Below are 21,742 nucleotides of genomic sequence, written 5' to 3'. Positions count from 1 at the left end.
AGACATGTATATTCTTTATACATCTAAACACACGCACACACAATATAGTTCTGGCCCTACTTTGAGACCTTGTTAACACTGACTCAGTAAAATAAAATGATTGCTAATCCTGAATTGTTGTTAATTAGTTTTTACTGGGCATGTCCTACTAAGATGAGCAACTTACCGTCCTGATAACAAAGCTTAGGTATGAGCCATGAGGTCCCAGAGGGTTCAGAAGACATGGAAGGCTCTCCTGATCTGTGTTCCCCAGGAATAGTTGTGGAAGAGTCTGTTGTGTGAATACTCATGATCTGCCAGCGCTTCATCATTTTTCAGAGGGAGGCTTTCCAGAGGGTGTTGGGGAGAGGAACTGTGTTCAATGCGGTTTGATTGGGCATTGTTTATCCCTGGCCTGAGTTTTGCTAATGACTTAAGCTATTTATTTTGTCATGTAGCTATCATCGAACACGTGCGAGACGGCAGTGTGGTCAGGGCCCTGCTCCTCCCAGATTACTACCTGGTTACCGTCATGCTGTCAGGGATCAAGGTCAGACCACTGGACTGTGGGGTGGGTTTAGGGTTTGTTGAAGTGTTCAGTCATAGGCAGATTTTTCTACTTGTGGGCTTTGGATCTGCTGTTTCTTCCTAGAATGGGCCATTAGTGTTGGCTAGAGTACTTTAAACTTTGCAGTGGGACAATTCTAATTAATATTTTTTAAACTTTTAAGTACTCAGGGTCTGTTTGGAGTGGGCTGTGCGGAGAGATTGTTGAAACGTAGCAGTGAAGGATGGGAGGCTCTGAAGTTTGCTGAGTTTGGCTTATCTTAATGTGAAATACACATTTTGATTGGGAAAAAAAAATGCCAAGGCTTTAATGCCAGACATTGATGAGTTTTTTTCTTGGCAAGGGGTCATTTCCAACTGATTAAAGTTATTTTCCCCATGATAACATGAGCTTTATTTGGCTTACCATGAAGTCTGAGATGATGCTATTTCCAGTTACTTTTCACCAGAATGTTTTGAAAAGTGTTGGAAGACCTGCCCTGAGACTTTCCCCGTGTAGCCTTGTTGGATTGTGCTTTCTGGACGGCTCGGTGTGGTGTGTATTGAGCACTCAGGTTTAGGCTGCGTTACTCACTCACCTTACTTTTGCTGTAGTGCCCAACTTTTCGACGGGAAGCAGATGGCAGTGAAACACCAGAGCCTTTTGCTGCAGAAGCCAAATTTTTCACCGAGTCTCGACTGCTTCAGAGAGATGTTCAGATCATTCTGGAGAGCTGCCATAACCAGAATGTTCTGGGTACCATCCTGCATCCAGTGAGTGTTCCATGCCGGCTGGGCTGTATGGGTTTGTTGCATCTACTGGTTTTTGCAGCATTTGCAAAGTGAGATGTCACTTATCTGATAGAATTGGGCAGATCTGTGCAACTTCTCACTTTTAGGAAATTAATCTCAAATGTGACTGAATTTACAAGCGGGAGAGGAACAATGCTCTCACTTATTTTTCCAAGTGTTGGTCGTCGAGGTTGTGCACAGGAAAGGTGGGAGGTTGCCACATCAATTAGAAGGGGCACTGAAACTTGCACGATAGGATTGCGAGTTTGCATGTAGGTCTAGAAGTTACCTATTTGGAGTATCTGTGAACTATGATGAGGAAATCTTTATGGAAAAATTATTCTGTGTATGCCAGGTCTTATCCAGTTTCTCCCTAACTCGGCTATTGAGCAGGAAATAGATTCTTTATGTTCCGACTGTTGGTGAATTGTACCTTATGGTATACTTTGATAGGCGGGTTAATTCTTGGACAGAGAATGACCTTGTTTTTTAACACCCAAGTTTAAGTGGATTTTCATTATTATAACCAATACGGAGTAGACTACTGTTACTTATAATTTGGCTAGAGAATTCTTCCTTCATGGCAGTTGTGAAGGCTGGGAGGCTTGCTTTGGAATATGCCAAGGTCATGTCTGTTTCTTCTGGAGTGCTAGCTGTCTGCCCGTGCCCTGCCAGATGGCTCTGTGTCATAGCAGAATGTGAACTGTAATTCATTGGGCAAAATGTAGCTTAAGTTATTCCCTTACTCAGCTCGTTCTTCAGCTTTCCCCTTATGAAAAGGGAAGTAAGTGCTGATCTTAGCGAAGGAAATAATAAGGTGTAATCTCCACTAAAGATTAACATCCTCCTCTGCCCACAAGAAGAGCTATTGAAATGTCAATTCCATTCAATGCCACTAACATTTATCCTGTTCCTATTAGGTGAGAGTTACTATGCTGGTGTTGTGAGGATACGAAGCCAGGTTTGTGGAGAGGAGTCACAGAGTAGCTTGTCAGTCTTAGGGCTGGTTTCTTTTGTTCTTTTTTTCGTTAGGGCTGGTTTCTTAATGAGGAAACTGGCTCTACGGTTTTATTTTTGGGATTGTTGTTATTTAAATGAACTGCAGACTAGATTGTGACTATGATAATTGTGTCAGAGGACTAGAGAAATTACTCACTTGCCATTGAGTTTAATCTGTGCCTGCTTTCTCATGTGCCTTGTTTTTCAGAATGGCAACATCACAGAGCTCCTCCTGAAGGAAGGTTTTGCACGCTGTGTGGATTGGTCGATTGCAGTGTACACTCGGGGAGCGGAGAAGCTGAGGGCAGCTGAGAGGTAAGGTCTGTCAGGGAAACCTTCCAGCCAAAGATCTTGTTAAGGATCTTTGGGGAAAGAAATCTAGTGATCCCTCACTCATCTACGCCAGGGTCCGTTTTATTTCAGTAAAGGATTAGGGAAATTACACCAGAGGCTAGGATCTCACCGAGGACTTTTAAGTCTTTAGGTGAAGTGGAATTCAGTGCTGTATAGTAAGGACTTAGATTTTTACTCGACATTATTGTTCACCTGATGTGCTTTTTTAATGTTTTCAGGTCACTTTTTTTCTTTTACAAGCTTTTCCAATTCTGGGTTTTAGGCATTTGGGATGGAATAAACTCGAGGTTCATTTGAGGGCAATGAAATTGCTTACCAGCTACTCCCAAACAGGCAGGTTGGAGCCAGGGATATGATGGAAAGATTGAGCCTATGACCTAACACAGGATCATTCAGTGCTGTTGTGAGGCCTAGTGCCCTAATTTATTTAAAAGTATGTTTTAATTATAACTGCTAATGCAACTATGGGGTGCTATTGTCATGTTTTTGGCTAGGTGCAGATGTAAAAATAACTTCTTCCAGAAAAAAAGGATAGTGGATATTCCAAAGATTGGGGGTATAGGTGAAGCTCATTCACTTGGTGGGGTAGATGGAAGCAGATGAAGCAAGAGAAGATGAATAGACAATGGTCCGGGAAGTCCCAGACACCACCACCCAGGATATATGTAGCAAAGACTACTGACCACTGATGACGATGTTCCACTCTCCAGGCTCGTATAGCTCATTTCTCAATTATAAAATTACTAGAGGCCTGGTGCACAAAGTTTGTGCACGGGGGTGTGTGTCCCCCAGCCCAGCCAGCACCCTCTCCAATCTGGGATCCCTCTCACAATCCAGGACTGCTGGCTTCCAACCACTTGCCTGCCTCCCTGCTTGATTTCCCCTAACCACTTCTGCCTGCCAGCCTGATCACCCCCTAACCACTCCCCTGCCAGCCTGATCGATGCCTAACTGCTCCCCTGCCAGCCCAATTGCCCCCAACTGCCCTCCCCTGCCGGCCCGATTTCCCCTAACTGCCCTCCCCTGCAGGCCTGATTGCCCCCAACTGCCCTACCCTGCTGGACTGGTCACCCCCAACTGCCCTCCCCTTCAGGCCTGGTCACCCCCAACTGCCTTCCCCTTCAGGCCTGGTCACCCCCAACTGACCTCCCCTGCAGGCCTGGTCACTCCCAACTGCCCTCCCCTGCAGGCCTGGTCACCCCCAACTGCTCTCCCCTGCAGGCCTGGTCGCCCCCAACTGCCCTCCCCTGCTGACCATCTTTGACCACGTGGGGGCGGCCATCTTGTGTGTTGGAGTGATGGTCAATTTGGATATTATCTCTTTATTAGATAGGATACTGGTCTTGATAACTTCGCATTTTTGCCTTTGAGGCACACAGCTGAGAGATGTGCAAGAACAAGAATTGAATGCCTATAATTTCCTTCCCTTCTCTTAGGTCTTTTACATCCTTCTACACCTGTAAGCAGGAATACTTGCAACCTTTTATTAAAATAGGTTTTAATCTGGGGCATTTGATATGGTATGTCTGACAAAAGTAGATTAAGAAAAACAATTATTATATTAAAGTTGTATTAGTCTTTAATGTTACACAATTACATTCAATTCAGAGATGCAATACTCTTTATCAAGTACAGCATTCCAAATATCTCTGATTAATCTGTAATGCTCAGGTTTTTTTTTTGTTCAGAAAATCTTGTCTGTTATTCTAAATTATTACTTTGGTTCATAATGGTTATTGCATTCTTTAAGTTTCTGCCTCTCTGAAGAAAGTGAGTGTAATGACAGTAGTATCTACATGTTTTATAACATCTCTGGGAGATTTTATGGATTTTTCAGAGTGCTTATCATTATAAAAGAGGTTTAGATCAAGGAACACAAATTATATTTAGATGACGTGATTACTTGCCTGCTGTTTTGCATGCTGTATTTGACTTGGTTGTGTTGCTTGTAAATCTCTATCAAAGTACTTCATGTATTTTAAAACTACTACAATGTGGCTTTGTCTTTTTCTCATTTTGCCATTTCTTTAAAAACAGTTGCAATACTGTTTTTGGAATATAGTTCCTTTCCCCTGCACATGTATCCATTGATTTGTAAATACTTGAAACAGCTGCTCATTGATTTATTTTTTTAAAGCTTTGCAAATATTCCACTTACCTCTCTCAGTCTGACTCAAAGAGTATCTACTGGGCTTAGTACTTGAAAAATTTTCTGCCAACATGATTTCTTTACTCTGTTGTTGTTAATCCTCCCCTGAGGATAATTTTTAGAGGGAGGGATGGAGGGGGAGAGAGAGAGAATGGGAGAAACATTGATGTGAGAGAGACACATTGATTGGTCGCCTCCCTAACATGCCCCAACTTGCAACCCAGGTATGTGCCCTTGACTGGGAATTAAACCCGTGACCTTTCAGTTTGTGGGCCGATGCTCTAACCACTGAGCGACCGCTCCGGCCAGGGTGATTTTTTTTTTAAAATTAAATCTTTATTGTTCAGATTATTACAGTTGTTCCTCCACCCAGTTCCCACCCCACCCTCTGCCCTTACCCCTCTCACTGTCCTCATCCATAGGTGTACAATTTTTGTCCAGTCTCTTCCTGCACTCCCACACCCCTTTCCCCCCAAGAATTGTCAGTCCACTCCCTTTCTATGCCCCTGGTTCTATTATATTCACCAGTTTACTCTGTTCATCAGATTTTTTATTCACTTGATTTTTAGATTCACTTGTTGATAGATATGTATTTGCTGTTCATAATTTTTATTTTTACCTTTTTCTTCTTCCTCTTCTTAAAGAATACCTTTCAGCATTTCATATAATTCTGGTTTGGTGGTGATGAACTCCTTTAGCTTTTTCTTATCTGTGAAGCTCCTTATCTGACCTTCAATTCTGAATGATAGCTTTGCTGGATAAAGTAATCTTGGTTGTAGGTTCTTGCTATTCATCACTTTGAATATTTCTTGCCACTCCTTCTGGCCTGCAAAGTTTCTGTTGAAAAATCAGCTGACAGTCGTATGGGTACTCCCTTGTAGGTAACTGACTTTTTTTCTCTTGCTGCTTTTAAGATTCTCTCTTTGTCTTTTGCTCTTGGCATTTTAATTATGATGTGTCTTGGTGTGGTCCTCTTTGGATTCCTTTTGTTTGGGGTTCTCTGCGCTTCCTGGACTTGTAAGTCTATTTCTTTCACCAGGTAGGGGAAGTTTTCTGTCATTATTTCTTCAAATAGGTTTTCGATATCTTGCTCTCTCTCTTCTGGCACCCCTATAATTCAGATGTTGGTGCGCTTGAAGCTGTCCCAGAGGCTCCTTACGCTATCTTCGTATTTTTGGATTCTTTTTTCATTTTGCTTTTCCGGTTGGGTGTTTTTTGCTTCTTCGTATTTCAAATCTTTGACTTGATTCTTGCAATCCTCTAGTCTGCTGTTGGGAGTCTGTATAATATCCTCCATTTCAGTCAGTGTATGCTTAATTTCCAGTTGGTCCTTTATCATAACCTCGAGGGTCTGACTAGATTTCTTGAGGATCTCACTACATTTATCGGCGGTCTCACCAGACTTTTTGAGGGTCTTACTAAATTTATTGGCGGTTTCTGGAAAGTTCTTGAAAAACCTTAAAAGTGTGGTTTTGAACTCTATATCCAGTAGTTTGCTTTCCTCCATTTCTGTCATTTGTGACCTGTTTCTTTGTCTCCGCATTTTTTATGCTTCCCTGTGTTGGTAGAGTGGCTTTGTGTGCTAGGTGTCCTATAGGGCTCAGTGGCTCAGCCTCCCCAGATACCTGAGGTGGACACTCTTGGTGCACCCCTTTGTGGGCTTTGTGCATAGTCTTGTTGTAGTTAAGCCTTGATTGTTGTAGGTATCACTGGGAGGAATTGACCTCCAGGCCAATTGGCTGTGAGAATCAGCTGTGTCTATGGTGGGAGAACTTCTGTACTGGAGACACCCTTCTGGGGCAAGACTTGCTTCAGTGGGGCTTTGGTGCTCACTGAGTCTGCCCCCTGAGTGTGTCCCTTATGGATCTGAGGAGTTGTAATTGGATGGTCCCACTCTGACCACTGGGTACACTGGCTCTTGGATCTAAGGAGGTGCTAATTTAGCCTCTGCCTGAGGCTACCCAGCAGGAGCTACGAAAGAGATCTGCAGATTCCCCTTCCTTGTTTGGGGTTTGGAGGTGCTCAGATGAGGCCCAGCTGTGAAGCAATGCAAGCTGCTATGGGGCCTTGGGCCTTCTCTTGGAAGTTCTGGGTCTGTCTGGCCCAGCTGCCGTTTGTTAGGTAATTTTCAGATTGCAAAGGGCCAGGGCATTCATATGCAAAAGCCTCTGCATACAGCTTGGGTGGGGCGGGGTCTCAGGGAATTAACAGGGCGGAGCAAAAAGCTATGGCTGCTCCTCAGTCCTACCCTAAGAGGCCCCGGGTCTCAGTGTCCTGGTAATCGCTGCAAGCACCTCTGAGAGAAAGCCGCCCTCGAGTTCCGAGTTCTGCCTGCTGCCAGACAGTCCAGTTTCTCCCCGTATGAGTCTGGGTCCCCAGAGACTTCCCGGAACTGGAGTTCAGAGCAGTCGGGAGCTTGTGACTCCCTCCCGACTCAAAAAGATTAAAAAAGACAGCCGCGTCCTCAGTTGCCAGCCCTTGCCGCATGCGCCTCGGTACCTCTGCACTTTACTTCCGTACCTCCTCTGAGTCTCAGTGTGCTTTTCTCTTTCCTTCTAGTTGTAGAATTTCCACTCAGCCAGCCTTACTGTATTTCTGGATGATGTATGTTTTGTCTTTTAGTTGTATTTTTGAAGTTGTTGTGGGAGGCAGCAATTTCTGGTGTTTACCTATGCCGCCATCTTGGTTTCTCCCCAGGGTGATTTTTAAAAACTTTTTGTTCGTGAACTTCTATTGTAGTTTTCCATTTTTCTTTCTTTTTTAAAAAATTTTTAAAAATTGTATTGATTTTTTACAGAGAGGAAGGGAGAGAGAGAGTTAGAAACATCAATGAGAGAGAAACATCGATCAGCTGCCTCCTGCACACCTCCTACTGGGGATGTGCCTGCAACCAAGGTACATGCCCTTGACCGGAATCGAACCTGGAACCCTTCAGTCCCCAGGCCGACGCTCTATCCACTGAGCCAAACCGGCTAGGGCTTGTCCATTTTTCTTATTCTTTAGATGCACACAGTGACAACTTTGTTTGTGTTTTCCATTTAAGATTTGGGTAGCTGATAACCTTTTCATAATTCAAATGGAAATTGAGCAGGCCTATTTATTTAAAAAAATATAGTATGGGGCAAAAGTAGGTTTACAGTACACGAAACACAGTTCATTCTTGTATTATTTATTAATTATTAATGTATTTTCCATATGAACAACTGTAAACCTACTTTTGCCCCACCCTATATATTTGTTTGTTTAATATATGTATTCTTCCCATTTAAGAGAACATTTGCTCTGTTTGTCATTCCAGTGCCTAGCACATAGTAGTCACTCAGAAGATGCTGGATAAGCCAAAGAGCTAATTATCAAGGTGGACTTGAACTGTCCATGTTCAAAAAATTGCATATTTAGATCTAATCTACCATTGATGGGTTTGCGGTTTATATATTCATCTTGGATAGCTGCGTATACACTTTTTCTTGTGGCTGTTGTCACACTTTAATATAACTTGACTGATGGCCTTTCTCCTGGGTGCCTTGTCAGTGGTAGGATTATGTACTGTTTGCTTCCATGGTGATGGTGGATTCCCTTTGCTAACCTAATCTGTCTGAATGATTTGCATCCTTGCTTTGTTGTCAGGTTTGCTAAGGAACGCAGGCTGCGGATATGGAGAGACTATGTGGCTCCCACTGCTAACTTGGACCAAAAGGACAAGCAGTTTGTTGCCAAGGTGAGTCATTCTCAGCATCTTGAGATGCATAGTGATTGTTGTCAGGCTATTGATAATACAGAAATTTGAACAATCAATCAAAAGCTGAAGCATTTTTATTTCAAGGCAAGCCAGTGGTGTGTAGAGGTGAATGCATGATCGTACATGTGTGTTTATGGTAGGGGACTTAGACACCATAGGAACTTTAAAATTTCTTTTTGTAAATTTGCATAACTTCATTAGAATTCCAGGTGTTAACGTTGTGGACATTGCCATATTGAAATATCACTTATATTTTAGGGGTTCTTTTTGTCTGCTTAGAAAATGCATTCTTTTAGATTTCCTATGCCCAAATGTGTATGACCTCAAGTTTCTCTCTTGTTTTAGAACTCTCTTGGTTTTGGATTTTTTCTAATGTGATTTTTTTTTTTTTTGAGAGCTCTCCACTGCTGTGTCCTGGAATGGATTTCTTTGATGGAAACTAGAACTACTAAATAGATTATTTGGTTCCAGTAGTGGTCTATAAAAGTGTTTTTTTCTTGCCCTGGCTGGTGTGCTCACTGGTTAGAGCGTTGGCCCGTGAACCAAAGGACTGAGGGTTTGATTCTTGGTCAAGTACCTGGGTTGCAGGTTAGATCCTCAGCCTCAGTTGCAGTGCATTTGGGAGGCAGCCAGTGGATGTCTCCCTCCCTCACTCCCTCCCTCTAAAAATCATAAAGCGTTTTTCTTAGTTACAGGCTTTGGTACCTTGGTGGGGCAGACCTGTTCTCATTTTCCTCAAATGCTGTAATGTTTTCCATCCTATTTTTACTTTTGGCAAGAAATGCCGGACACTTTGTCTTTATGGACTAAAAGTGGTTAAATATTCATATCCTCTAACTGAGAGGTGGCTGTCCCAAATGTCGCCTAACAGTTTAATATGGAAAGCCACTAGGTGGCACTGTCAGCCCGAAAAATCCTGGAACGATTTATCTTAGAACAGTAAAATTTTAACAAAGTCTCTGAGGAATTGGCTGAATTTCTTCACTTTCTTTTTTTATGATGCTCAAAGGAATAGGTCACAGTGCTCAAGTGGTCCCTTTCCGTTTCTAGTATATGGTTTCCAAGCAGTGGTCAGGTTAACCATAATTGCACCTTTTAGTGGACATCAGTGGGAGTAGTTCCTGGTTGGATACTCCCTATGCATTTTCCCATTCTGACCCAGACTAGGATGGATCTTGGCTTTCTTGCTGTGTGAGGGCTGTGCTGGCTTAGAAACCTAGACATGGGTGGCTGCTCCACCTAATTAGAACTTACTTGGTTACACTTATGTTTCCTGTAATCTCTTCTATTTGAAGACTGTAACTACACAGTGAAAGGATGATTATTCACTCAACAAGGGAGGCAGGCGTTTCGTTTTCACCATCATCACTTTGAGGGCTTGTGATACTAGTAATGCAGATGAAGGTCCCGTTACCATGTATTGTCCCTACCAGCCCCCTCTCAGTTGTAGAGAAACCTAGAAGATTTTGAGGTTTTGGACCTTTGATAGTTGGGGAACTAAGGCATTGCTGAAGAAATTCAAAATATTAGGTGACTGAGTCAGTAGCTTTGTATTTATCTTAAACCTGACTTTATTGGTAACTAGAAAAGGGAGAGCTGGCTTTAGAAACATTTTCTCCATTTTAAAAATCCAGGATCCCAGGATTCGTTTTGTGTTTTTGGTCTTTTCTGTTTAGTTTTAAAACATGATGAGGCTTTTTTCATTACCATCAAGTTTTATTCATTACAGTGCCAGGATACAGGAGATTGCTTCTAATAACTATTTAATTGAGGATTATGATGAATAATCATTTTCCTGGAATATCTTAAATTTAGGTCATTTGGGTATAGGCCTGCTTAGAGAATAGAGAGAAAATGTGTTTGTAGGTAGATAAATAGTTTTAAAACTTTTTTGATTTAAAAAAATTTCAGCATTATTTTTGTTTTTAAAACAAGAAAAAGCATAAAAAAGAGACGAAAAGACACTTATATTAGAAGAAACTACTATGACAGTTTTTTTCTTTTTAGCAAAGTTGACTGTCTACCACAGGGGTGGGCAAACTATGGCCTGAGGGCCGAGTTTGTCCCACCACTTGTTTCTGTATGGTCTGCAAGCTAAGAAAGGATTTTACATAGAAAAAAAAGTGATTTGTAGCACATGAAAGTTAGATGCAATAAAAATTCAGAGTCATGAATAAATTGGAATGTAGCCACATCTGTCTGTTTACATATTGTCTGTAGCTGTCTTCATGATACAGTGGCAGAGGTGACCGGTTGTGAAACCATATGGCTTGTAAGGCTTAAAATATTTGCTTTCTGACCCTTTACAGAAAAGTTTGTTGACCCTTCATCTATACTTGACCTGCTCAAAGTGCCTTGATATTAGGAACTTGAGCCAGAATGTAAATCAAAGCATTGCTTCTTTTCATCAAGAAAAGCTTGCTACAGAAAAAATGTCAGCGGTCTTCTCAGCGATGTAGTTGATTTATGTTCTGGTACAAGCTCCTTATATCATTGCAGACTGGTAGCTACTTTTGAGTAGTACTGATCTGTAATCTCTTGTATATAATTTTTATGTTTGTAAGTTTTTATTTTAATAAGACTTTAAAGAACTCTGGCTTATTAAGAAATGAGCTAGTCCAGTTTTCCTCTCCCTTAAGGCAGCCATTTTAACTCTTGGCAATCCAGATCTCTGAATAGAATGTTTATATTGCTCTTTTTTAAGTTTTTCAGTGTTAGATATAACTTATTCTCTTCATGCCATGAAAGATGAGGATTTAGTTTTTTCACTCATGCGTACATATTCACGGGTGTGCGTGTAGTTTTACCTAATCCTTCCATTAGGACTTTATCATAATTCTGGTTCAATTAATATTCAAAGTTTGGTGGGGAAATACTAATCACCATTGAGCCACATAGCATATTATGACTACTTTTCATCTCCTGCACAATTCTTTGTTTTACCTAGAGTTAATAATTTTAAAATGTAGGTGTATTTTGTTCATATGGATTAATTTAACCCTCAGAGTCTACTTGTCTGAACCTCTGAAGAGATTGATTTAGTCTGTTAATTTTATCTTTTTAACAGTACTTTTCAGGAGCCTTATGACCCGTACCAATCTGGACTAGTTCTTTTTCCTGATACAGAGCTGTCATCATTGGATTTCTTCACCATTATCCTGGGGTGTGGTTTTTGTTGTTGTTTTTTTGCCTTATCCCTGGGTCGAAACTATGTTTTGCTGAATTCCATGGCTTATGCTGCTTTTTTAAAAAATTTTAATTCTCACCCAAAAATATGTATGTTTGTTTTATTGATTTTATAGAAAGAAGAAGGGGGTGGGGCGGGGGGAGAGAGAGAGAGAAAAAGAGAAAAACATCGATGTGAGCGAGAAACATGGAACAGTTGCCTCCCATACGTGCCTTGACTAGGGATTGAACCCACAACCTAGGTATGTGTCCTGGTCAGGAATTGAACCTGCAACTTTTGGTGTATGGGACAACCCTCCAACCAACTGAGCCACTTGGCCAGGGTCCATGGCTTCTTTTTTTTACCATTTAATACTTTATTTTGGTGGCACAGATTATCTACCTTCTTGGGAAAAAAGTGCTTGATAGGTAAATATTTTGAGACATTTCATATCTATTCTATAATTACAATTTGATAGTTCATCTGGGTATAGAATTTTGTTAGAAGTTATTTTCCTTTGGAATTACGAAGACATTGCTTCACTGTCATTTAGCTATTAGAGAATTTTTGTTTTCTTGTTTTTTAGAGGTTTCAAAGTCATTCTGATTCCCTGTCCTTGTATGATTTTTTTTTCTTTCTGCAAGATCTTAGCAAATCCTTTTTTTCCCTGAAATTTCAGTGCTGCATTATGTTTCTGTGTGAACAGAGAGCTTTTTAAAAATTCTCTGAATGTTTTTCTTATTACTATTTTAAAAACAACATCTACTACTTGTTTCAGAAATGAATATCATATTAGCTTTCTGAGTAAATTATTATAATCTTTTGAAAAATTTCTTCTTGCATAGTCTATGTTCTCCAAGCTGTTTTTAATCCTCTTTGGTTATTTTGGTCCCTTATTTTTTTATATTAGAGGCTTTCTTTCTTTTTCTTTTCTTTTTTTAAAGGCTTTCTTAAATAGGAGGATTTCTCTTATTTAAGAATGAGATATTGAACACTGGGTCAGAAGCAGTGGACTTATGTATGGGTGCTTCTACCCTCCTAGCCCCCCCGCCCCCCAATATGTTTTTATTGATTTCAGAGAGAGGAAGGGAGAGGGAGAGAGAGAGAGTGATAGAAACATCGATGAGAGAGAAACATTAATTGGCTGCCTGCTGCACACCTCCTACTGGGGATTAAGCCTACAACCCGGGCATGTGCCCTGACCGGGAATTGTACCTTTGTCCTCTAAGTGCATGGGATAATGCTCAACCAACTGAGTCACACTGGCGAGGCCCAGGTGCTTCTTAAATAAGCTTTAAACCAATCCTAGTCTTGATGATTGGGGGAAGTCTGCAGTATAAATCAGATTGCTATTGTGTTTGTCACCACTGTTTCCATCCACACATCTGCATTCCAGCTTTCAGAGCTTTGTTGCTGTATTCTTTTCTCCCATTAATTTTTGTCTTTTTGAGCTTATGGGAATAAAATAAAATAAAATTTCTTTATATATTTAGAGGTATTTAAGGAAGGAACCAAAGTAAATGTTTGAGCTTGCTTCAGTTTGTAATTCTCCGTGCCATTGTGAGGCCACATCATAATTTATTTAACCAGTCTCCAATAGGTTGATATTCATATAGTTTATCATTTTTCCATTATTTAGAAAATGGAATAAATCTCTGTGTAAAGGACAGTTATTTCCTCAGGAATATTTTGGAGCATATTTGCCAAATAGCTCTTTAGCAATGTTAACAAGTGTATACCCCTCTGTATGTTCATTTCCTAATACGTTCTAGAACAGAGGTCGAACAACTTCTTAAAGGGCCATATAATAAATATTTTAGGTGTTAAGGGCCATATAGTCTCTGTTGTAGCTAATCAATGCTGCCACCGTAGGAAGAAAACGGCTATAGACATATCATGTGTGAATGACTGTGCGTGGCTGTGTTCCAATAAAACTTTATTTATAACAGTAGGCAGTGGGCTGGATGGCCCTTGGACCATAGTTTGCCAACCCCTGTTATAGAACATGGGATAGCAGCAGTAAATGTAGAAGGAAAAAAATGATCTGTATTTCTTTTCACAACCTAGAGCCCAACTGCAGTTTTCTAGTCATTTTACCTGATTTAAAATGTCTGTTAATACCAAGAAAACCTAAAAGGTCCTGAGATGCCAGGGGCCTTCAAGAACGTAGTCTGACAGACCTACTTTTTGCTGAATGATTCTGCTTTGAGGTGACTATAAGGCCTGAACAATTAGAGGTTCTCTCTTTAGCAGTCACCCTGTCTCCTAGGAATTATTTGCTCAGAGAACAGCAAAATAACCTGAAAAGCCCAAGAAAGGTGACCTATGAACTCTTTAACTGAATGCCTCTGGGACACTGTAGGTGATTTCTGGAACTGATGCAACACTGTAGGTCAGACTGTTGACCAAGAGTCTCGCTTCTGAGAAATTGGAAACTCAGCCAAGTATTCTCTTGATACACGTGGCCTACTGAAAGCCTGGTTTCCATTCTCTGCTCAAGCAGCTTCACTTCTTAAGGAAGGAAATGCAAGGGAGGGCTCTTCTTGTCTCTCCAGGTTAGCAGAGAAGCATGTTCACTTCACAGTGATTAGCTGAGCCTGCTTGAGACTTTTGTGCCTGTCGTGGCTTGCCAATTTCCTGCCTGCCTTCCCTGTGGCGTTTTAGCTGATCTGTGCTGTTTGTAGCCATATGGTCCCCTGAGCACGTGGCTTGGCCTCCCTGTCCCTTCTGCTGTATGCTTAGGTCTTGCAGATTTCACAGTCCTGAACAACGCGAAGGGGTGGGGTGGAGGGGCAGTGGTGAGGAGTGGCAGCGTGTCCTCAGGAGGTGAGTCTCCTCACTCCCCTGCCTTGTGAGGGGCTCTAGTTTGGTTCTCTGAACCAATGGATTACTTAAAGACACCGAGCCCTGGAAGCGGTGCTTTGAGGGAAGTGGTTTCTGCTTTCAAGGAGTTTACCCTTTGGGGCTCTGCCTGGGAGATTGCCCTACGTAGTGAACTGTCTGGTATTGGTGGCCATGTCCAGTTGTGGAGGTGAAATGATAAGCTATCCCTGGATGTGGTGGATTCTGGTACTTACTTGATTTGGTCCTGATTATTTTTTGCTGTGTGTCCAGGCATAGCTTTGAAAGGAATTCATTATTATGTCTCTCTAAGATGGTTCTTAAGCAGGGTTTGTTGCAAGATACTTGTTAATATTTTTGGCATTATCTAGACTTTTCCATTATATTCCCATTTGGTAATGTGGAGAGAACAAAAAAATACTAGCTACTTCCTTGACTTTTTGTTGTAGGGCTTTTAGATGAAGTTGTGTTGAGGATCTGGTTGGGAAGGTGGTCTCGGTTATGCCAAAAGAGATCAAGAGTTGGTGTATACCACAAAAGCAAAATGAAAAGCAGCTCTGAGATGAGATGTGCTCTTATCGTCAAACTGCAGAATAACTACAACCATGAAGTTAGAATCAATGCTAAAATGATGATGCTAAGTAATATACTTGAGTATTTTAATAAAGTGTGTCTTCTTAAAAAAAAAAGACTTGGTTTATAGCTTAAGTTAGCAAACTGATTACCGATAAGAAAAGAAAATGGTTGAATTAGAAAAGATTTGTAAAAAAAATATTTACTTGGCTTTTTAATTTGGGACTTTATTTTTTGGAATAGTTTTAGATTTACAGAAAAAATGGGCAGATAGTACACAGAGTTCCGCATTACCCTACCCCCCTCCAGTTCCCCCTACTATTCTCTGACATGAATATGGCACATCAGTTATAAGTGGTACACCAATATTATGTTATTTTCAATGGAAGTCCATGCCTGAGTCAGATTTCCTTAGATTTTCTCTGTCTGTTTTGTGTTCCAGCATCCCATCCATGATAGCACACTGAATTGAGCTGTCGTGTCTCATCAGGCTCCTCTTGGGCATGGCAGTTTCTCAGACTTTCTTTGCATTTGATGACCTTGGCAGTGAGGAGTCCTGGTTGGGTGTTTTGTAGGATGCCCTTCTGTGGGAATTTGTCTGATGTCTGGTTTCCTTTGAAGTACTTGTTATAGTGTCCAGTCCGTTTAGTCATGCTTAGGTGCCTAGAGGTATTTGCATCAGGAAATTGTGTGCTTAGTATTCATTTTGTCAAGGACACAGGGTAGCAGCTGTACTCTTCTGGGGGATGGAGACGGGGCTATGTAGGACTCCAGGCCATTGCTATAATAGTTGTGGGGTATTCCTTATTTCACCCACGTTTGGTGTTGCTTCAGTAGTATTTACAGGATTCGCTTTGGGGAGAATAGACATAGCATACATGCCTTGGGACCAGGAGATGCAGCTGGATGCCATGATTTCAGAGAGTAGAAAGGGTATTCCCTGCTGGTGCCTATAGAAAGCCCTTTTTGGGCTGCTGGTCCTTTTATTCCTATCTGGCACTGATAATTTAGTTAGCTTTGGGAATACCAGAAGTTGTGTCTGGGGAGTTATGCTGAGTGTCTCTGTAGCTCAGGAGGCTATTGTCGGCTCTTTTTGTTCATTTTATATGCACTGCAGGATTTTAAGAAGCTGAACAGCTCTTCACCGCCCAGTGATCACTGTGGATGGGCTCTGCAGATGGGAGTGTGGCAGGAGGCCAGAGATGGGAATGGATGTCCCTTCCTTGCCCCTGATAGCACTCCGCACTTCTCTTGACTTGTGGCAGCCCTTAGCCTACAGTCGTCATTATTAAACCACTCCTTTTTCCATTTATGATTGGGCTTCAAGAAACGGTGAGGGATTCAGATTCAGGGCATGTATTTTGAGTCCAGTTAGTGACTTTTTCAGTGTAGATTTCTGCTCCTGTGCCTTAGGTTATCTCTGCAGTGATGGCGAACCTATGAACTCATTTTTTTGGTTGATTTTTCTTTGTTAAATGGCATTTAAATATATAAAATAAATATCAAAAATATAAGTCTTTGTTTTACTATGGTTGCAAATATCAAAAAATTTCTATATGTGACACGGCACCAGAGTTAAGTTAGGGTTTTTCAAAATGCTGACACGCCGAGCTCAAAAGGTTCGCCATCACTGCCCTAGAGTGTGTGGTATGGTGGTGGATGTGTGGGTAGACTAAGTAGGAATCTGTAGCTGTGGAGAAAGTGAGCGATGTGGGAATATTTAGATTATCCTGATGAAAAGCACATAAGAAACCTCACTGTTACAAATGTGCTCTGTCACGGTGCTGATGTGCAGGCTTTGGGTAGTAACCACTCTGCATTTTACCTATTGCACAGTATGTGACCAGAGCCACTCTTATTGCCTCTTCCATGCCTCAGCTCTGGAGCTGCTTGTTCTCCGGACACTAATGACACCATTTACAGAGGAATAATAAGTCATAAATCCCCCTTAAATACACACACACGGACACACACATGCACTCCCCATTCACCCCTTCACCAGAAAGCCAAACCTCATTTAGCTGGCAGCGTCAGAGTGTGCAGGTCTTGAAGAGGAGGTTTCTAATCAGGGAGATGCCAAGCAGAGAGAGTGTGCTGCTGAGGCCGGAAATTTACAGCTTCAGGAATTCATTCGCTGCCGCCACCGCCGCTGCTGCTGCTGCTGCTGCTGCTACTGCTAACGCATTACAGGGGGTGACGAGCACCAGTAACTTGTCATAGGGGCAGGCTTAGATCTTCACATTCTATAATCCGGGGGTGAAGGTGTGAACACTGTGATACTTTCCCTGGTTTTATTCCTCTCTGAGCATGACTAGGAGAATGTCTAGATATTTCTCATGTCTTGATTATACGAATTTCTCAGTGTTTTTGGCAATTGACAATTTAATGAGTTAGTTTTGGTGCGAGAGGAATGTGTAGCTCTGTTCATCATTGCGATTTAGGAAATGTGTGTTCATTTGAGATGCCTAATTACTCTATTATCCTTTAGGCCAGTGGTTCTCAACCTTGGCTGCACATTAGAATCACCTGGGAATCTTTTTAAAATCCTGATTTCTGGGCCTCATCCTCCGGAAATTCTGTTTCTTTGTTATGGGGTGGGGCCACAACATTTTTAAGTTTTCATGGACATGTTTTTGTGATTGGGCTGGCATAAGGGGCTCTTTGATTTGATTTGGAGGGTCCTATGCCCTTTGGTACCACCCATACATAGGTAATCAACCCTGACCTTGACTTGGTCCTGGTGTGACCAAAGACCATGGTTTTGATTACCCTTGGACCTCACCAAGTTTTTCTGACCAGGTGAGTTATAGGTCCTGGCTGTTTGGTTTTGAGTGGTTAGCCTTTGTGATGATCAGATCTGTGGGTTTTTGCTGCTTTCAGGGTTGCAAGTTAATCTTAGGTATAATGCGGGGAGGATGAAGGGAGTCAAATGTATGGTAACAGAAGGAAACTAGACTTTGGGTGGTGAGCACACATTGAGTATATACAGATGTTGTATTATAATGTACATCTGAAATTTATATAATGTTATCAACCATTGTTACCCAATACATATAATTTTACAAATATATAATTTCCCACTCCCACCCCTTTCCTGCCCAATCTACTTAGGTGTTTAGACTTTCATTACTTTTCCAGTCACTGATCTGGTTTTCTGTACATGATTTCTATTACCTGTGGTCGTAAACCCACGGATGTCTCCATCCAGCAGCCCTACTCAGTCTTCCATGGATTTACAGCTCATTTCTAACTCTCATCTTTTTTCCATTCTTTCTGTTTGATGGCACTTTCCTCCTGCTGTTTCCTCTTATGTATCATTTCTTGCTTGCTTTTGTTTTTTGCTCTTCAGGTTGTCCTTTAAATCACTCTTTTTGGTGTGTGTGGCTGGTTCTTTGGCAAAAGGTAAAAGCCATTTTGGAGGAGTGTGCGAGTAAATGGGTATATTTGTTTTCAAAGATCTGAATAGTTAACAAGGGCTCTTTTATCCATAGCAAAGGAGAGTCTAGCTCTTTTTGTTTCATTTGGGAAGTTCTAGCCTCAAAATGCAGTGGCAGCTGACCCTGTAGTTTGCTTGGCTGTCTGTTCGATCCTGATGGGACCTAACTGAAGCCTGGAAGAGGTGGTTTTGATTCTGCCTGTGAGGTGGATGGTGACCTGTTTTGTAATCAGTAGCTACCTTGTAGCAAAGTGTTGTTTGCAAAAAGGAAGAAACAGCCCTGTAACAACAGGCTCGGAGTATAATTGGGTGAATTATAGACTGCTGGCTGAATTGTGGGTTTTACTTGAAACCTAGCCTGGTTTCAATGGAATTTTATTCTGTGCACATTAGTAGGGTATCCTGATAACCTCCACAGAGGAATATTTGTACTTTTGCCCTTTAAATAGTTATCCTTGTAAATTATCTCAGACTGGAAGTTTATCATTTTCAGCTGAGAGTGGGGTCCAGTGGCGCTGATTTGGGGCTCTAAAACAAAGATGACCATAGTAGTGCTCTGAAAACGTGGCTTTTAGAGTAGCTGAAGTAATGTCTTAGCAATTTAATGTTTCTCCCTCTGAGACTAACATCTTTTCCACGCTGAGATGACAATTCTTTTTGCCCTTCACTTGTTTTTTATTTTTCTGCTCTCTCTCTGGGCATCCTACTTTGCTTCTTTCTCATCTAGGGCTGGTACCTTCTTCTAATCCAGCTCTTGCCTCTTTTCCTAGATTCACATTGAGATATAGGGATTGATTTTAGTTTAGATCGTTTCCAGGAAAATCTTCAGTAACATGTAGAGACTGGATTTCCAGTTCGTAAGCTTTGTAGTTAACCACATGTCTTGGTCAGGGAAAAGATAAAAAAGATTGACTATCTTTGTGAATGCTATAGACTCCGCTCTTGGAGAAATCATAATCAGGTCTTTGGGGCCTGGCAATTGTAGCATAGTTTTTCGAACACTGTTGCCTCATGATGGATGATATTAGATCTGCCTCAGTGACTATTGATCTCACTTTTTTTCCCTGTGACTGGCGAAAGCCTTGTTCCATAGCATGTGTGCTGCGATTGTCTGGGCCATTGAAGTAGGTTTAAGCAGTTTGCCTTCATGTCCACAGGTGATGCAGGTGCTGAATGCTGATGCCATTGTTGTGAAGCTGAACTCCGGTGACTACAAGACCATCCACCTGTCCAGCATCCGACCACCGAGGCTGGAGGGGGAGAACACACAGGTAAGAAAACAGTAGGGAAGCAGGTAGGGAAGCAGTGAAGCTTCTCTTCAAAAACCAAATAGAAGGAGCTGGAGAATTAGTTAAATGTGATACATATGTCTGAAAATTCCAGAGGAAAAGTATTTTAAATCTCCAAAGTATTTCATAATATCTGAAGCCTAGCTGTTATTGGGCAGACCTCAGTTTGTCCTGACTCATACTCACTGCTCTACTTTATTATGGATGGGCACTGCTGGCATTCTTCCCTTGGGGGCTTGAGAGGAGTTACAGTTGGGATATGTGAGATGGTAGGTGTGTTTTATTAGTGAGATCTTGTTTCTCTGAGAATAAGGAGAGAGAAGGTCCGCATCTGACATGTGTTGTAGTGCGTCCCATTTCTGCTGTTCATTTTGATGAGATAGGCCCATTTGTTTTTGCTCTAGGAAGAAATGAATCTTGCTATATATATTCTCTGGGTTCACCTATTCATCTTTTGCAAGTGGTAACTATAATTATTAGTTACACTGTTTTGTGTTATTTGTTGGATCTTCTGGCGGCATAGGTGCTTACCTAACCAGTGTGGGTGATTTTGAGAAATTATCTATCTATAATAATAAAAGCATAATATGCTAATTAGACCAGACACCCAAACGTCCGGGCGTCCTTCCAGATGACCTTTCGGACGAAGCTGGCGCTGCGAGGGCCAAGCCCCTTGCACGAATTTCATGCATTGGGCCTCTAGTGCTTAGGATAAAAACTATATGAATTGGTAGTCTTCAGACAGTTTTGTTTTAAATTTTGAGGCCATTTTCTTCCCGTTGTTAGAGTTATGAGAGGTTGGGAATAGGGATTGAGGTTGAATTTTTTTTGTCTGCCTATGTGTTGTTGTTACAGATACCTTTACATCTCCTATTTTTGCCCTCTAATAACTAAAGTGTGCAGCTGTGTCGATTGGTCACAGAACTGGGCTCTCAGTGAGAGCCAGTGACACAGGCAAGTGTTCGGACAGTTTTCATAAACTAAACGATGTAACGATGTGGCTGGAATTGTGCTCTCAAGACGTGAAATTTGCTTTTTTGTTGTTTTGTAGGTCCACATGATTTGGTACACTTACAAGTTGAAATTCATGCCTTGTTTTCATTTGCATGAGAGTTTACAGACAGCCCATAAGAGTAAAATGAAAATATCATGATTGTCTTTTGAATCAGATTATGCATAAGAAACACATACAGGATGGGTTCTTTGAATGTCTGGCCAATCAGTTCATTCTCTCCCTTTTTCCCCCATGGAGGAGGCAATTTAATGCAGCAAACAGTATTGTGGTAACGTGGAGAATTTAAATGCCTGAAAGCCTAAGAAGTGCCCAAATAAGTTTCTCTTAGTAACTGTAGCTCTGCTTCATTGCACAGAGTAAATAAATATCTCCAATTTGATCAGTATTGGGAGTAGTCCACAATTCTGCATCTGTGCCATGCAGTTGGAATTAAGGTTCCCACAGCAACCACAACTTTGAAATTCTTGAACGTTAATTTTTGTGCCTGCATCATCAGCCAAATGCATTATGTTAATGTAGGCTATGTAGCTGAATTTTAAGCAGCTTTTGGGGGTTAGGAGTGTTATAGCTTAGGTAGGATGACAGCAGGTTTTCTGGAGTAAGAAGTGAACTATTACTGAGGGTTTTAGTTTTTCCAGGATCCTTTTGAACTCTTCAGGGTATAATTGGATAGATTTCCCCTAGCTTCAATGGACAATGAGAAATTGTTGGAATATATGTACTAGTTTAGGCTTTAGAATTCCTTGTTCTTTACCCCAAGGTAGGTGTATTCTCTTTCCCCCCCACCCCCCTCCTCTGTCTCCTTTAATTTTGCTCCTGAGAATCTTAGTCCATTTTCAGAAAGTTCTAAGTAAGGCTTATCTC

The 21,742-nt window shown here is 41.4% G+C and overlaps 1 protein-coding gene across 1 annotated transcript in view; it reads left to right on the top strand.

Annotated features, from left to right (window-relative positions):
• SND1 (staphylococcal nuclease and tudor domain containing 1) overlaps positions 1–21,742 on the top strand; it is a 439,366-nt gene that overhangs the window by 40,431 nt on the left and 377,193 nt on the right. The window contains exons 6-10 of the mRNA XM_006090488.3: positions 438–529; positions 1,141–1,299; positions 2,525–2,631; positions 8,447–8,537; positions 19,732–19,845. Of these exons, the coding sequence (XP_006090550.1) occupies positions 438–529; positions 1,141–1,299; positions 2,525–2,631; positions 8,447–8,537; positions 19,732–19,845 (563 nt within the window). The remainder of the gene's footprint in view (positions 1–437; positions 530–1,140; positions 1,300–2,524; positions 2,632–8,446; positions 8,538–19,731; positions 19,846–21,742) is intronic.

This window comes from Myotis lucifugus, unplaced genomic scaffold (assembly GCF_000147115.1).
Source record: "Myotis lucifugus unplaced genomic scaffold, Myoluc2.0 scaffold_73, whole genome shotgun sequence".
Taxonomy (NCBI): Eukaryota; Metazoa; Chordata; class Mammalia; order Chiroptera; family Vespertilionidae; genus Myotis; species Myotis lucifugus.
Note: the sequence above shows the minus strand (reverse complement) of the source record. Positions and strands in the feature narration are given on the sequence as shown.